The sequence below is a fragment of the Salvelinus fontinalis genome, chromosome 5, assembly GCF_029448725.1.
Source record: "Salvelinus fontinalis isolate EN_2023a chromosome 5, ASM2944872v1, whole genome shotgun sequence".
In the NCBI taxonomy this organism is placed as follows: Eukaryota; Metazoa; Chordata; class Actinopteri; order Salmoniformes; family Salmonidae; genus Salvelinus; species Salvelinus fontinalis.
The window spans coordinates 2,441,484-2,459,889 of record NC_074669.1 but is presented as its reverse complement, the minus strand read 5'-3'; the positions used below and the strand labels follow the sequence as shown (position 1 = coordinate 2,459,889).

At 43.2% G+C, this 18,406-nt stretch overlaps 1 protein-coding gene across 5 annotated transcripts in view; it reads right to left on the bottom strand.

Moving 5' to 3' along the window:
• LOC129856194 (acyl-CoA Delta-6 desaturase-like) overlaps positions 1-18,406 on the bottom strand; it is an 83,228-nt gene that overhangs the window by 7,592 nt on the left and 57,230 nt on the right. Inside the window, exons 1-9 of one of the 5 annotated variants that reach the window (XM_055924320.1) lie at positions 17,066-17,448; positions 16,443-16,540; positions 14,276-14,598; positions 12,732-12,842; positions 10,963-11,160; positions 4,749-4,850; positions 1,965-2,090; positions 847-907; positions 645-721 (exon numbers count right to left, since the gene is read on the bottom strand). In XM_055924320.1, the coding sequence (XP_055780295.1) occupies positions 645-721; positions 847-907; positions 1,965-2,090; positions 4,749-4,850; positions 10,963-11,160; positions 12,732-12,842; positions 14,276-14,521 (921 nt within the window). In that variant the 5' untranslated portion in view covers positions 14,522-14,598; positions 16,443-16,540; positions 17,066-17,448. Of the gene's footprint in view, positions 1-644; positions 722-846; positions 908-1,964; positions 2,091-4,748; positions 4,851-10,962; positions 11,161-12,731; positions 12,843-14,275; positions 14,599-16,442; positions 16,541-16,649; positions 16,751-17,065; positions 17,449-18,406 lie in introns of those variants that run through there. The other 4 variants (XM_055924322.1, XM_055924321.1, XM_055924323.1 and 1 more) reach the window with 4 other exon arrangements.

Here is an 18,406-nt window from a genome sequence, read left to right as displayed (position 1 = left end):
CAACAATGATCACATCTAGGGTTCCCAGCAAAGCAACAATGATCACATCTAGGGTTCCTCGCAAAGCAACAATGATCACATCTAGGGTTCCCAGCAAAGCAACAATGATCACATCTAGGGTTCCCAGCAAAGCAACAATGATCACATCTAGGGTTCCTCGCAAAGCAACAATGATTACATCTAGGGTTCCTAGCAAAGCAACAATGATCACATCTGGGGTTCCTAGCAAAGCAACAATGATCACATCTAGGGTTCCTAGCAAAGCAACAATGATCACATCTAGTCTTCCTAGCAAAGCAACAATGATCACATCTTGGGTTCCTAGCAAAGCAACAATGATCACATCTAGGGTTCCTAGCAAAGCAACAATGATTACATCTAGGGTTCCTAGCAAAGCAACAATGATCACATCTAGGGTTCCTAGCAAAGCAACAATTATCACTGTGAGTATGAAGTTCTGATGGTACAGTCAGTGTGTTGATGGTGGTGCAATATTATGCTCGCTAGCTTTAGTGAGCGATGAACAAGGATTTAGTGCCCCAAGGTGTTAGCATAGTCATATCATTACTCTCTCGTGGAAGCCCTTATGTTCCAGATGGGAATGAAGAGGAGTAAGTCTACATTTAGTTGGTATGAAATCTCACCACCCAGTCCTGTCGTAAAAACATGGTCCGCAATATCTGGATGTGGAAATACACTGGAATAAGTAGTGGAGGTCCAACTGAGAGACAGAAGGAAAATATTGGTATTACATACATACATCAGTGGTCTATATTTTGCTTTTATGTGTTCAATGGGAAGTTGATGTGATTTATATACAGAAATGAAAGGTGTTCAGAAACTTACTGAGGAAGAAGTACTGGTGTTGGTAATGGTAGGGCATGTACTTCAACTTCTTTACACCATACTGCAATAGACAGAGACAAGGAGTCAGATGGATCTTACTTCAGAGTACTACTTAAGTCGTTTTTGGGGGGGTATCTGTACTTTACTATTTATATTTTTGACAACTTTTACTTTTACTTCACTACATTTCTGATGAAAATAATGTACTTTTTACTCCATACATTTTCCATGACACCCAAAAATACTAGTTACATTTTGAATGCTTAGCAGGAGAGGAAAATGGTCCAATTCACACACTTGTCATGAGAACACATGGTCATTCCTACCGCCTCTGATCTAGCTGACTCACTAAACACACATGCATCGTTTGTAATTTGACCATTATTTGACCATGCATTATTATTATTTGATCATGCTGGTCATTTATGAACATTTGAACATCTTGGCCATGTTCTGTTATAATCTCCAACCGGCACAGCCAGAAAAGGACTGGCCACCCCTCATAGCCTGGTTCCTCTCTAGGTTTCTTCCTAGGTTTTGGCCTTTCTAGGGAGTTTTTCCTAGCCACCGTGCTTCTACACCTGCATTGCTTGCTGTTTGGGGTTTTAGGCTGGGTTTCTGTACAGCACTTCGAGATATTAGCTGATGTACAAAGGGCTATATAAAATAAACTTGATTTGATTTGTAAATGATGTCTGTGTCTGCCCCTGGCTCTCCATACATTTTCAAAACAAGAAAATGGTGCCATCTGGTTTTACTTTATATAAGGAATTTGACATTATTTTTACTTTTACTTTTGATACTTAAGTATAGTTTAAACCAAATACTTTTAGACTTTTACTTGGGTAGTATTTTACTGGGTGACTTTCACTTTTACTTGAGTAATTTTCTATTAAGGTATCTTTACTTTTACTCAAGTAGGACAACTGGGTTCATTTTCCACCACTGGTTATTTCATGAATATTAAATTAATCTAATGAACAATTACATGGATATTTAAACACTACATAATAATAAATTATTATTGAAATATGACATGGAGTCAGATGGGTCATAAAGCACTAAGATTGTGTGACCAGTTGGGGCAGAGATCACATATATATTATAGAGATAACTACCTCTACAGGCTGTTTGTCTCCCAGGACGAAGACATGCAGTGAGTTGACATCAGGATCTTTACTAAACACGTTGGGTTTAGCGTGGTGCTGGAAGTGACGATGGTTCCACCAGTTAGCAGAGGCACCCTGGAAACACACAGCTACTGTTACTTATTAAATGGTACACACAATTACACTTACTGTAACTTACACCTGTTGGACACTACATTAAATAAGGCTAATGTATAGCAGTGAACTTGGAAACGTAACACTGCTCTTGTTTTTTAAATTTGTATTTATTTTATATGTCACCTTTATTTAACCAGGTAGGCTAGTTGAGAACACGTGCGACAGAAACCACAACACAGAGTTACATGGAATAAACAAGTGTACAGTCAACACAATAGAAAGAAAAAAGAAAGTCTATATACACTGTGTGCAAATGGCGTGAGGAGGTATGGCAATAAATAGGACAAAGTAGCAAAGTAATTACAATTTAGCAGGTTAACATTGTAATGATAGATGAGCAGATGATGGTGTGTAAGTAGTGATATTGATGTGCAAACGAGCAGCAAAGTAAATAAAGACAATATGGGGCTGAGGGAAGGTATATTGTGTGGGCTATTTACAGATGTACTATGTACAGTTGCAGCGATCGGTTAGCTGCTCAGATAGCTGATGTTTAAAGTTAGTGAGGGAAATGTAAATCTCCAACTTCAGCAATTTTTGCAATTCGTTCCAGTCACTGGCAGCAGAGAATTTTAAGGAAAGGCGGCCAAAGGAGGTGTTGGCTTTGGGGATGACCAGTGAGATATACCTGCTGGAGCGCGTGCTACGGGTGGGTGTTGTTATTGTGACCAGTGAGCTGAGATAAGGCGGAGCTTTACCTAGCATAGACTTGTAGATGACCTGGAGCCAGTGGGTCTGGCGACGAATATGTAGCGAGGGCCAGCCGACTAGAGCATACAGGTCGCAGTGGTGGGTGGTATAAGGCGCTTTGGTAACAAAACTGATGGCACTGTGATAGACTGCATCCAATTTGCTGAGTAGAGTATTGGAAGGTATTTTGTAGATGACATCGCCGAAGTCGAGGATCGGTAGGATAGTCAGTTTTACTAGGGTAAGTTCGGCGGCGTGAGTGAAGGAGGCTTTGTTGCGAAATAGAAAGCCGATTCTAGATCTGATTTTGGATTGGAGATATTTGATGTGAGTCTGGAAGGAGAGTTTACAGTCTAGCCAGACACCTAGGTATTTGTAGTTGTCCACGTATTCTAGGTCAACACCGTCCAGAGTAGTGATGATAGTCGGGCAGGCGGGTGCGGGCAGTGAACGGTTGAAAAGCATGCATTTGGTTTTGCTAGCGTTTAAGAGCAGTTGGAGGCCACAGAAGGAGTGTTGTAAGCATTGAAGCTCGTTCGGATGTTAGTTAACACAGTGTCCAAAGAAGGGCTAGATGTATACAGAATGGTGTCGTCTGCTGGATCAGGGAATCACCCGCAGCAAGAGCGACATCGTTGATATATACAGAGAAAAGAGTCGGCCCGAGAATTGAACCCTGTGGTATCCCCATAGAGTCTGCCAGAGGTCCGGACAACAGGCCCTCCAATTTTACACACTGAACTCTATCTGCAAAGTAGTTGGTGAAACAGGCGAGGCAGTCATTAGAGAAACCAAGGCTGTTGAGTCTGCTGATAAGAATACGGTGATTGACAGAGTCTAAAGCCTTGGCCAGGTCGATTAAGACGGCTGCACAGTACTGTCTTTTATCGATGGCGGTTATGATATTGTTTAGTACCTTGAGCATGGCTGAGGTGCACCTGTGACCCGCTTGGAAACCGGATTGCACAGCGGAGAAGGTACGGTGGGATTCGAAATGGTCAGTGATCTGTTTATTAACTTGGCTTTCAAAGACTTTAGAAAGGCAGGGCAGGATGGATATAGGTCTGTAACAGTTTGGGTCTAGAGTGTCACCCCCTTTGAAGAGCTTTCCAATCTTTAGGGATCTCGGACGAAATGAAAGAGATGTTGAACAGACTGGTAATAGGGGTTGCAATGCTGGCGGATAATTTTAGAAAGAGAGGGTTCAGATTGTCTAGCCCAGCTGATTTGTACGGGTCCAGGTTTTGCAGCTCTTTCAGAACATATGCGATCTTGATTTGGGTGAAGGAGAAGCTGGGGAGGCTCGGGCAAGTAGCTGCGGGGGGTGCGGAGGTGTTGGCCGGGGTAGCCAGGAGGAAAGCATGACCAGCCGTAGAGAAATGCTTATTGAAATATTCAATTATCATGGATTTATCGGTGGTGACCGTGTCGCCTAGCCTCAGTGCAGTGGGCAGCTGGGAGGAGGTGCTCTTATTCTCCATGGACTTTACAGTGTCCCAAAACTTTTTGGAGTTAGTACTACAGGATGCAAATTTCTGTTTGAAAAAGCTAGCCTTTGCTTTCCTGACTGACTGTGTGTATTGGTTCCTGACTTCCCTGAACAGTTGCATATCGCGGGGACTATTCGGTGCTATTGCAGTCCGCCACAGGATGTTTTTGTGCTGGTCAAGGGCAGTCAGGTCTGGAGAGAACCAAGGGCTATATCTGTTCTTAGTTCTGTAGGAAAGTGAAAGGGACAGTTTCCTGAACAAAGATTTAACATAGTCCTGGAGTAAAATGTACTTTCAAAGGAGATTATCCATTGAGAATGGTTTTCAGTCCAGGACTGGGTTTAAACTGTGTCCGGTTAATTTATCCAAAGAGTAGCAGAAGATCAGCCTAAAGAAACAGTCATGTCAAATGTCCAACCATTGTCTAGTAGCCTACCTTTAGGTGTCCAATGACAAACTTCTGCAGTACGTGATTCCAGCTGGATTTCTTGAAGACTGACAGGTGGCCGAAGTCATGCTGCAGCCAGCTAGCCTGGGCCTGAGAGGGAGAAAGAAAGGCAGATTTTGAATGGTGTCTGACCTTAAAACTTCTTGTCATCAGGGGGGTGCTGTTTTCACTTTGGAAAAAATCGTGCCCATATTAAACGGCCTCGTTGTCACGCCCTGGCCTTAGTATTCTTTGTTTTCTTTATTATTTTAGTTAGGTCAGGGTGTGACATGGGGAATATTTGTGTTTTATCGGTTTTGGGTGGTTATATGGTAAAGGGGGTGTTGGGTGTAGTGTATGGGTTTGTGTTGAGTGTATGTGTCTAGCTGTGTCTATGTTGGGTGTAGTTGTCTAGGAGAGTCTATGGTTGCCTGAATGGGTTCCCAATTAGAGACAGCTGATTTCTGTTGTCTCTGATTGGGAGCCATATTTAAGGTAGCCATAGGCTTTCGTTTGATGTGGGTAATTGTCTATGTTATACGTTTGTAGCCTGTGTGTGCACTACGTTTTATTAGCTTCACGGTCGTTTATTGTTTTGTTAGTGTGTAAGTGTTTTTGTTTCGTTTTGCCTTCGTCATCAATAAAAAGAGATGGCTTATTTTCCAAATGCTGCGTTTTGGTCCGTCAATCCTCCACACGATCGTGACAGAATTACCCACCAATGCAGGACCAAGCGGCATGTAAAGCGGCAACAGGACCCACCTACACAGGATTCTTGGACATGGGAGGAGATACTGGATGGTAAGGGACCTTGGGCTCAACCGGGAGAATATCGCCTCCCTCGTGAAGAGCTGGAGGCAGCGAAAGCCGAGAGGAGGCGATATGAGGAGGCAGCACGGAAGCAAGGCTGGAGACCCATGAGTAATACCCCAAAATTTCTTGGGGAGGGGCTCATGGGGAGTGTGGCGAGTCCAGATGGGAGATCTGCGTCAACTTCCCGTGCTACCCGTGAGGACTCTAAGAGGGAACCTGAGCCAGTCGGGCTGATATTGGAGATGAGCAATGGGAATGATACAGAGACTGTTAAGGATTTATTGGGGAGGTTGGAAGAGAGTGAAATGAGGGAGCTGCTGTGTTGGTGCGTGAGGCACAAGATCCACCCGACAGAGCGTGTGCGGGATGTGAGGTTACCTGAGTCAGCTCTCCATGCTTGTCCTGATGTGCGTGCTAACCGTCTGGGAATGACAGTCCCACGAACCAGGCCTCCTGTACGCCTCCCTAGTCCTGCACCTCCTGTATTAGCCCCACGTACTAACTCTCCTGTGACAGTCCCCAGCCCAGTACAACCAGTGCCTCCTCCACGCACTAGCCCTATGGTGCGTGTCTCCAGCCCTTTACCACCAGTGCCTAAATCATGCACCAAGCCTCCTGTGTTTCCCCAGAGTCCTGTGCGTCCTGTTGCTGCTCCCCGCACTAGCCCTGAGATGCGTGTCCCCAGTCCGGTACCACCAGTTCCGGCACCACGCACTAGGCCTAATGTGCGCTCCCAGGGTCCAGTATGCCCTGTTCCTTATCCCCGCACTAGCCCTGAGATGCGTGTCCCCAGCCCGGTACCACCAGTTCCGGCACCACGCACTAGGCCTAATGTGCGCTCCCAGGGTCCAGTATGCCCTGTTCCTTCTCCCCGCACTAGCCCTGAGATGCGTGTCCCCAGCCCGGTACCACCAGTTCCGGCACCACGCACCAGGCCTACAGTGCGCCTCAGCCGGCAAGAGTCTGCCGTCTGCACAGCGATGCCTGAACTGCCCGTCTGCAAAGCGCCATCTGAGCCATCCGTCTACCCAGCGCCATTAGAGCCATCTGTCTGCCCCGAGCCATTAGAGCCGCCCGTCTGTCCCGAGCCGTCAGAGCCGTTCGTCAGTCAGGAGCCGCTAGAGCCATTCGTCAGACAGGATCTACCAGAGCCGCCAACCAGACAGGATCTGCCAGGGCCGCCAACCAGACAGGATCTGCCAGAGCCGCCAACCAGACAGGATCTGCCAGAGCCGCCAACCAGACAGGATCTGCCAGAGCCGTCAGCCAGCCATGAGCAGCCAGATCTGTCAGCCAGCCATGAGCAGCCAGATCCGTCAGCCAGCCATGAGCAGCCAGATCCGTCAGCCAGCCATGAGCAGCCAGATCCGTCAGCCAGCCATGAGCAGCCAGATCCGTCAGCCAGCCATGAGCAGCCAGATCCGTCAGCCAGCCATGAGCAGCCAGATCCGTCAGCCAGCCATGAGCAGCCAGATCCGTCAGCCAGCCATGGGCCGTCTCTCAGTCCGGAGCTGCCGTCCCTCAGTCCGGAGCTGCAGTCCCTCAGTCCGGAGCTGCCGTTCCTCAGTCCGGAGCTGCCCCTTATCCTGGTGCTGCCCCTTATCCTGGTGCTCTCCCTTATCCTGGTGCTGCCCCTTACCCTGGTACTGCCCCTTACCCTGGTACTGCCCCTTAGTCCGGAGCTGCCCCTTAGTCCGGAGCTGCCCCTTAGTCCGGAGCTGCCCCTTAGTCCGGAACTGCCCCTTAATGCAGTGGGGTTAATGTGGAGGGGGGTCATTTGGAGGACGCTAAGGAGGCGGTTAGTGACTGTGGTGGAGTGGGGACCACGACCAGTGCCGGAGCCGCCACCGTGGAAGGAAGCCCACCCAGACCCTCCCCTAGACTGTGTGCTGGTGCGTCCAGAGTTCGCACCTTAAGGGGGGGGTTATGTCACGCCCTGGCCTTAGTATTCTTTGTTTTCTTTATTATTTTAGTTAGGTCAGGGTGTGACATGGGGAATGTTTGTGTTTTATCGGTTTTGGGTGGTTATATGGTAAAGGGGGTGTTGGGTGTAGTGTATGGGTTTGTGTTGAGTGTATGTGTCTAGCTGTGTCTATGTTGGGTGTAGTTGTCTAGGAGAGTCTATGGTTGCCTGAATGGGTTCCCAATTAGAGACAGCTGATTTCTGTTGTCTCTGATTGGGAGCCATATTTAAGGTAGCCATAGGCTTTCGTTTGATGTGGGTAATTGTCTATGTTATACGTTTGTAGCCTGTGTGTTTCACGGTCGTTTATTGTTTTGTTAGTGTGTAAGTGTTTTTGTTTCGTTTTGCCTTCGTCATCAATAAAAAGAGATGGCTTATTTTCCAAATGCTGCGTTTTGGTCCGTCAATCCTCCACACGATCGTGACACTCGTACTCTGTTCTAGATCATACAATATGCATATTATTATTACTATTGGATAGAAAACACTCTGAAGTTTCTAAAACTGTTTGAATTATATCTGTGAGTAAAACAGAACTCATTTGGCAGCAAACTTCCATACAGGAAGTGAAAAATCTGAAAACGAGGCTCTGTTTCAGGGCCTGCCTATTCAACTGGCTTTTATTTATCGATATGTATGCACTTCATACGCCTTCCACTAGATGTCAACAGGCAGTGGAAGGTTGAATGGGGTGTCAAGCTTGATCTGAGGCAGAATAAGAGCTTTTGGAGTGACAGGTCCGGTATTTTCTTTTTCTTCGACGGCGCGAGAAAAACATTATAAAGTAGGATTTTTCAACCGAGTTTTATCAGTTTATTCAACGTTTAATGGGACTTTTGGAATTTTCTGTTCTTTGCACCAAGAGATGATGGGAATGTTCGCGCCACAATGCTAGCCAAGGTTGCTAATTCGGCAGAAGAATTGGACATTCTAAAACCAAACAACGATTTATTCTGGAAACTCCTTGTACAACATTCTGATGGAAGCTCAGCAAAAGTAAGACAACATTTCTGATGTTATTTCGTATTTCTGTGTAATATGTTGATGCCTATTCTCCGCCGTGTTGGTGAACGCTGTCTCACAATAACCCAAGCTGTATGTTGTGGTAAAGTTATTTTAAAAAATCTAACACAGCGGTTCCATTAAGAACCACTGTATCTTTCATTTGCCATACAACAAGTATTTTTATGTAAAGTTTATGATGAGTTCTTTGGTCAGATTAGGTGAGTGTCCAAAATATCTCCGGACATTCTGGGGAATTGTTGCTACGTATTCACAATGTATAACCACGATTTGCAGCTCTAAATATGCACATTTTCGAACAAAACATAAATGTATTGTATAACATGATGTTATAAGACTGTCATCTGATGAAGTTGTCCAAAGGTTAGTGATTAATTTTATATCTGTTGCTGGTATTTGCGAAAGCTACCTTTGCGGTGAATAAATGCCTTTGTGTGTTTGGCTATTGTGGTAAGCTAATATAATTCTATATTGTGTTTTCGCTGTAAAACACTTAAAAAAATCGGAAATATTGGCTGGATTCACAAGATGTTTATCTTTCATTTGCTGTACACCATGTATTTTTCATAAATGTTTTATAATGAGTATTTATGTATTTCACGTTGCTCTCTGTAATTATTCTGGCTGCTTTGGTGCTATTTTTGATGGTGGCTGCAATGTAAAACTATGATTTATACCTCAAATATGCACATTTTCGAACAAAACATAAATGTATTGTATAACATGTTATAAGACTGTCATCTGATGAAGTTGTTCAAGGTTAGTGATTAATTTTATCTCTATTTTGACGGTTTTGTAAAAGCTACCTATGCGGTGGAAACATGGTGAAAATATGCGGTTGTGTGTTTGGCTATTGTGGTTAGCTAATAGAAATACATAGTGTTTTCGCTGGAAAACATTTTAAAAATCGGAAATGATGGCTGGATTCACAAGATGTTTATCTTTCATTTGCTGTATTGGACTTGTGATTTCATGAAAATTATATTATATGATATCCCTGTCCCGTTAGGCTAGGCTATGCTAGTCAGCTTTTTTGATGAGGAGGATCCCGGATCCGGGAGGGTGATGAAGTTTAACCGTAATCCTAACCTCATCCCCTAACCTTAACCCTAACCATAACCCTAACTTAATCCTCTAACCTTAACCCTAACCTAATCCCCTAACATTAACGCTAACATAATCCCCTAACCTTAACTCTAACCCTAACCTTAACCTAATCCCCTAACCTTAACCCTAATCTAATCCCTTAACCCTAACCTAATCCCCTAACCTTAACCCTAACCTAATCCTCTAACCTTAACCCTAACCTTAACCCTAACCAAACCCACTAACCTTAACCCTAACCTTAACCTAAACCCCTAACCTAATCCCATAACCCTAATGTCACGGATTCCCCCGGTACTGCTGCTCATTCAGTTCACCGGCTCCGGAGGTCTACGTCACCGGTCTTCGTGGCATCACTGAACTGGATCATTACCACCAACCCCGGACTGTCTTCTCTCATTACGCACACCTGGTTCCCATTCCCCCTGATTAGTATGTGTATAAATGACTGTCTTCTCTCATTACGCACACCTGGTTCCCATTCCCCCTGATTAGTATGTGTATAAATGACTGTCTTCTCTCATTACGCACACCTGGTTTCCATTCCCCCTGATTAGTATGTGTATAAATGTGCCCTCTGTTCCCCATTGTCCTTGTTGATTATTGTTTCCATGTCCGTTGGTCTTGTGAGTACCTGTTGTTTCGGCTTTCTTGCAGCGTGTATTGTTGTGTACTTGTTATTACGGGTCTCTCCCTGTGTATTTTTGTGTACTTGTTATTACGGGTCTCTCCCTGTGTATTGTTGTGCACTTGTTATTACGGGTCTCGCCCCGTGTATTGTTGTGTACTTGTTATTACGGGTCTCGCCCCGTGTCTGGTTGTGCACTCGTTACTACGGGTCTCGTCCCGTGTATTGTTGTGCACTCGTTATTACGGGTCTCGTCCCGTGTATTGTTGTGCACTCGTTATTACAGGTCTCGCCCTGTGTATTGTTGTGCACTTGTTATTACGGGTCTCGTCCCGTGTATTGTTGTGCACTCGTTATTACAGGTCTCGCCCCGTGTATTTATTAAAGGTTTAACCTCGCTCTTTTGTTTGGGTTACATCCCTGTGTTTTTGTATATATGTTTGTTTGGGGCTACGTCCCTCTGCCTTTCATGGCATGTTGTATTTTTGGGTGGAGTATTAAAACCCCCTATTACGTATTCCTGCACCTGTCTCCAATCCTTCATACAACGTGACACTTAACCCTCACCTTAATCCTAAACCTAACCTTAAAGGTAATCTTATTCCTAACCCTAAGCTTCGATCCCTATGCCTAACCTTTGAATCTGCCTGTCAACTATCTTCTTGTACTCCCTAATAATACTCTAATGGTACCTGAGACGTGGCCAGCATAAGGGAACAGAGCAGTGTGAGGCTCCAGCTGGTCCCCCAGACCCAGAGCAGGCCCAAAGCCAGGGCCTCTAGTAGCAGGATGTGGCCCAGGTAGAGGCTGAAGAACAGGGGGCGGGCACGGAGGAGGCCCTCACTCTCCACACGGTCGCGCAAGGCCTGGAAGTCCTGCACTAGTGCTGCCTGTATGGATTAGAGGTGATCAATAATCAATTAAGACGTATGAAGTAAGGGGTCTTTCTCAATCACTCTGTCCTTGATTCGAGGTGGCGAGCTGATAGGAAGCAAGGAAATGCAGAAAGACCAACTGTGATAGAGCATGTGATAGAGCATAGTAGATGAACCAGGAGGAAGGTGGACGATGGTAGAGAGATGGGAGTGGAGGGGAGGAAGAGGACAGGAGAGAAAAAAGGACAGTGTAAATTGAGAGAAAACTGTAGAGAAGAAGAGGAAGAAGAAGGGTACGGAAATATAAGTAACAGAAAGCTGAAGAGTACCGGGATAAGATGTAAGACTTATAGATCTAGATAAACAGACAACTGGTATAATGTGCCCTAGTTTTAAAGGGGCATCTGGGCACATAGACAGGCTGGTATAATGTGATCTAGTTATAGGGGCAGCTGGACACATAGACAGACTGGTATAATGTGATCTAGTTATAGGGGCATCTGGGCACATAGACAGACTGGTATAATGTGATCTAGTTATAGGGGCAGCTGGACACATAGACAGACTGGTATAATGTGATCTAGTTATAGGGGCATCTGGACACATAGACAGGCTGGTATAATGTGATCTAGTTATAGGGGCATCTGGACACATAGACAGACTGGTATAATGTGATCTAGTTATAGGGGCATCTGGACACATAGACAGACTGGTATAATGTGATCTAGTTATAGGGGCATCTGGACACATAGACAGGCTGGTATAATGTGATCTAGTTATAGGGGCATCTGGACACATAGACAGGCTGGTATAATGTGATCTAGTTATAGGGGCATCTGGACACATAGACAGGCTGGTATAATGTGATCTAGTTATAGGGGCATCTGGACACATAGACAGGCTGGTATAATGTGATCTAGTTATAGGGGCATCTGGACACAGACAGGCTGGTATAATGTGATCTAGTTATAGGGGCATCTGGACACATAGACAGGCTGGTATAATGTGATCTAGTTATAGGGGCATCTGGACACAGACAGGCTGGTATAATGTGATCTAGTTATAGGGGCATCTGGTCACATAGACAGGCTGGTATAATGTGATCTAGTTATAGTAGATGACTGAAGATGACACACTACTTTTCTAGGAGGTAAATCCTGTCTTTAAATATCTCTATCCACATCACACCTGCTCTTACCACACTCTGACACATTGTAGAATGTATCATTCTGCACAGCATTCTGTCTGAGAAGCATGGAATTCCCTATCAGCCAGAGAAAGACAGGCCTCACACTGGTCCCCAGGTCCCTACCTAAACCTACAGTATGTTAGAGTGTACGTGGTGTCAGAGGGAGAGATGCTGTAGGCTTCACATTCTATGTTTCAGTATGTAGCCTACAGCGATGTATGTTATGTAGAGGGAGAGATGCTGTAGGCTTCACATTCTATGTTTCATTATGTAGCCTACAACGATGTATGTTATGTAGAGGGAGAGATGCTGTAGGCTTCACATTCTATGTTTCAGTATGTAGCCTACAACGATGTATGTTATGTAGAGGGAGAGAGAGAAAGACGGGCCTCCTCACATTTTTCCCATGGTCCTGGCTGGGCTCTGTCGTTGCCAGCTCTCCAATCAGCAACGGCTTCAGAAACTTCCTGACAAAATGAGGATCAGGATGGAATGCGGAAAATGCTTCCTAGAAATCAGAGACATAGATTCATCTATGTTGTTGTTTAAGAGAAATACACACAAATATCCTCTCAGTAAAAGTAGTGAGTCTACAAAACATTAGGAACTCTTTCCATGATATAGACTGACCAGGTGAATCCAGGTGAAAGCTATGTTCTCTTACTGATGTCACCTGATGAAGGGGAGGAGACAGGTTAAGGAAGGATTTTTTTTTAAAGGTTTGAGACAATTGAGACATGAATTGTGTATGTGTGCCTTTCAGAGGGTGAATGGGCGAGACAAAAGATTGAAATGCTTTAGAACGGGGTATTGTAGTAGGTTCCAGGTGCACCGGTTTATTTTCAAGAACTGCAACGCTGCTGGGTTTTTCACGCTCAACAGTTTCCCGTGTGTATTAAGAATGGTCCATCACCTAAAAGGACATCCAGCCAACTTGACACAACTGTGGGAAGAAAGGAAGTCAGAATGGACCAGCATCCCTGTGGAACGCCTACGACACCTTGTAGAGTACATACCCAGGACGAATTGAGGCTGTTCTGAGGGCAAAAGGGGGTGCAACTCAATATTAGGAAGGTGTTCCTAATGATTTGTACACTCAGTGTATGTCTCTAAGTAAAAATGAATGATGATTCATTCATGGTTAAGAGATTATCATGACATTAGGTGTAGTGTAATATGTCATACAGTCATAATGTACGATCCACTAACAACTAGTGTAATATGTCATACAGTCATAATGTACGATCCACTAACAACTAGTGTAATATGTCATACAGTCACAATGTACGATCCACTAACAACTAGTGTAATATGTCATACAGTCATAATGTACGATCCACTAACAACTAGTGTAATATGTCATACAGTCATAATGTACGATCCACTAACAACTAGTGTAATATGTCATACAGTCACAATGTACGATCCACTAACAACTAGTGTAATATGTCATACAGTCATAATGTACGATCCACTAACAACTAGTGTAATATGTCATACAGTCATAATGTACGATCCACTACCAACTAGTGTAATATGTCATACAGTCATAATGTACGATCCACTAACAACTAGTGTAATATGTCATACAGTCACAATGTACGATCCACTAACAACTAGTGTAATATGTCATACAGTCACAATGTACGATCCACTAACAACTAGTGTAATATGTCATACAGTCATAATGTACGATCCACTAACAACTAGTGTAATATGTCATACAGTCATAATGTACGATCCACTAACAACTAGTGTAATATGTCATACAGTCATAATGTACGATCCACTAACAACTAGTGTAATATGTCATACAGTCACAATGTACGATCCACTAACAACTAGTGTAATATGTCATACCTACAACATAATATTTGCAACAGTCTTCCTGGAATAGCTTGAGAACATTTGACCAACAACTTCCCTAGTTAGGCTACTGACCGTGGCATCTTCTCCGGCAAAGTGACTGATGACCCGGATGCCCCCCGGGTGTCTCTTCGCCCACTGGGTAATATTATAGACCTTCCTGTCGATGACCAACCACTGGTCGCCTCTGTGGCAGTGCCTCTGGACCTCTTCCCAGGTGTAGACTGCACTGCCACCTCGCCCTCCTCCCCCTCCACCGGGCCCAACCCTGTCACCCTTGGCCGACTCGCTTGACTCAGTCTGCTGTCCTCCGCCCCCCATCCTCGGTTCTCTCTCTGCTCCACTCACACCGTCGCTGTGTCGGCTGCGCTCTGTCCAGTCTGTCCAACTGAAGCACACTGAGGACCAGTAAAATTCAATGTACAGAGAGGAAGACAGGGAATGGAATCAGAATCAGATCATGCTGTCTGAGCCAAGCCACACCTACGTGGTGAAATAGTGTGATACCTCTACAGGTTGATTATTGGGATGAGTCTTGTCCTGGAGGCAGAACTGAGAGATTTCCACTTGATGAGCCAGAATTAAAAATTTGCTATATTGTAAAAATTTATGAAAACAAACAGACTTAATTTGTGACCCGTTTGTGACCCGTTTCAGGAAGCTTGGCGTTTGTCACACGTCACAGAAGAGTCATTTTAGGATATTTTTAAAAAAAAATTCAAAAATCCATATATACAGGTGAGTTCAGCTACATTTTCAGAAAGTATATTTTGTCAAAAAGTCATTTTCATTGCAAGTTAAAGTGTACTGTTAGCTAGCTAGCAAACGTTAGCCTGCTGGCTTGCTAGCTAATGTTACGTGTAGTAATATTATTTGAATCAGAAACTCCTTTGCATTACTACTTATAGTCTAATATTAGCTAGCTAGCTAACATTGAACCTAGTTGGTTAGCTTTAGCTACCTGTAGATTCATTCTACAGCTTTGACAATGTTTGTATTGGTGGTAGTATGAGTTTTACCGGTTCATTGTTTAGCTGGCTAGCTAGCTACAAGCCTCAGATGATTACATGACCCATCAAGTTCACCAGGTGTGTCTGGGGGGTGATTACGGCCATCTATTGCATTTCATGAACATGTGTACACGTCTAGACAATAGTGTCCCATCCACTTATCTAGATGTGTCTGGAGGGTTGGACATTACTTTCACATGACCCATCATTTTAGACAACTGTGTCTGGGTAACCGTCATCTAATATTTATAAAATATTTTAATCTGGACACTTCCTGCTTTTGATATTGCTCCTATGCAAATATGCAAATAACCATTTCACTGTACCGTTTACACCTGTATCCTATGTATGTGACAAATAAACTTAGATTGTAGTTGATATAGTGGGTGTTTACCAGAGACAGAGGTCAGAGGTCATGTGAATAATAACATGACCTGCACCAAAGTCAGATTAGGATGTAGGCCAAGGACTAGATAAAGTGTATTCCTACCTGGAGTTTTTCCTTATTTTAGGCTACTACTTTCCCCACTTTTAGTCTTGAAATCTTTGGTTGTTTACAATGCTACTCACTCTGTTTAGCACATAGCCTCACGTGTGAATCCTTAAAGAGATGGGTTAGGCTTAAGAGGGTGTGAATGGTGCTAAATGGGGTGTAGACAAAGAAGAGCTCTCAGGTAGGTGTACCAAAACATTCAAGGACCATTTTTTATAAAAGTGGGGTTACAAGTTGATCAACTTTCAATGCAAAATTACTTTCCCATTCTTCTTCAACTGTAGTGTATTATATACAATTTTCTAGCTCTGAGTCTCTACTTTTATCCAATGTAAAAAATAATAATAATTTAAAAAAATGTTGCTACATATTTCATTTATTTATTTAACCTTTATTTAACTAGGCAAGTCAGCTAAGAACAAATTCTTATTTACAATGACGGCCTACCAGAAGGCAAAAGGCCTCCTGCGGGGACGGGGGCTGGGATTAAAAATAAAAATACATAAAATAAAAATATAGGACAAAACACACACCACGACAAGAGAGACAACACAACACTAGATAAAGGGAGACCTCAGACAACAATCCAGGTGGTGGGTCACATTTAGGATTAGGCATTATTAAGGTAGACAGTGTGGTTAAGATTACGTTTAAAATGTGATTGTATGACTTTGTGGCTGTGCCAGCTAGTGACCTTTCTGCCTCCAGAACAAGATTCATGACGAAAAAAACCGCTAACCTGCGACTCTTCTGCCAGAGGGAAGGGTTTTCCAGACAGCGTTGTACAACAAAATGTGTTGTTCAATTCATTTGCTGAAAATATCGAATGACGAATACCTGTAGAGGCGCAATAATGTTAGCCAGTCTAAGTCCTGTAATTCTGTGGAGTTCCTATTCTAACAACATCGAAACCATTAAATATGTTGCTCAAAATATCTACGAATACCTGTAGCATTCTGTATGGAGTTCCTATTGTAATCTGTTGAGCATCGATGCTATTCACCACCATGTTTATTTTTAACACTATATTAGAATAGAGACAAAGAGCATTGAAATGTTCTCATCAATAAATAATAAAGAATACGGAGATGCGCCATTGTGTGGGCATGGACTTCTCTTCCGTTCCGTATATGTTTCCCGAGTTTTATATGACACACAGTGCAAACCTTTATGACTGTTTCATATTAATGTCTCTATAATGACAGACATTATAAAATCGAATAGTCCGTTGTCGTGTCAACCTTTACAGAAATCCCCAGGCTACATGACATTACATTAAAGTAGGCTATACTGTTATCAACAATATAACGCAATTATACAATGATGATGTGTATAGAGAATGAATGGAATAGCTGCACTTACCAACATTTCCAGATGTGCAATCCTCTCTCTCTTTTCCTATCTCCTCTTATTCATAAAAATACATTCGGTTCTTTCTGATTATTTATCCAATCAAATCATCAGTAGGCTCCTAATATGGAGAATACAAAATATTCAAAATTCAACTATAGAATTTACACGTCGTATAATGAAAACCTGGGGCAAGTAATGAGTTGTGTCGAGTTAAAAAAAAGAATAACATAACGCCTCGAATGTCATAATCGCAATGTATGTATTAAGCAATGGCAATGATTATGAAAGCGCATAACGCAATCGAGTTATATGGGGCTTCTATTCGTCGTCATTAGTGTTTCCATGTTGTGATGTTCCCCTTCTTTTCGAGAGATGAGAGAGAGAGAGAGAGATGAGAGAGAGAGAGAGGGAGAGAGGGGGAGAGAGCACCGTCACACAGGTAGGAGGAGCAGGTTTCTGTCTATAATAAGCTCCGCCTCTACACCTCCAACCACAAATTCGACACTTGAAGTTGAATTGTGTCAAAGTAACCAATCAGGGAACAGTAGCTGTCTTTGACCCAAAACCGTAAATTCTCTGTTCAACACAAAATATTTGGCGGCATTATCAGGGTCGTCACTAGTTACCACAGCAACAAAGTAATAAACCCCGCCTATTTCTACAGTTTTATCTTCTTAAAATCAGATTTTTAACCTAATCACACCGCTAACCTTATTCCTAACCCTAACCTTAAATGAAGACCAAAAATCAAATTTTGGTTTTCATTCATTTTTATGATGTAACCCATTTTTACTTTGTGGCTGTGTTAGGCTATCTAGTGACACCCATTATCAACAGGTGACATACAACAGGTGTCATAATCATTCCGTTTCGAAGGGAGTCATTTGTCTTTTTTTTTGTCAAATAAATAAAACGTTTAGATTTTAATGGCGTAGTCGCTACATTTTTGGGGGGGTGAAAATGACTGCAATCAAATCAAATTGTATTGCTCACATACATATGTTTAGCAGACGTTATTGCGGGTGTAGCGAAATGCTAGCCACAATAACTGTTTTAGCTATCACTCTGATATTGGCTAAACTTGCACATACTCCAACCATTGAACAGTAGACAATCAAGGTGACATCCAGATTGTTAATACCAATATTGTGATTTTAAAAAACAACAACCTTTATTTAACTAGGCAAGTCAGCTAAGAACAAATTCTTATTTACATTGACGGTCTACCCCAGCCCAACCCGGACGATCTTTTCCATGTTGTTGGTTAAAGGTGATGATATAGTCACTACCCGCGTTGCTATCTGTCAACTGTCGGACATCTTGTTTTCTAGTCTCCAACTCTTATTATAC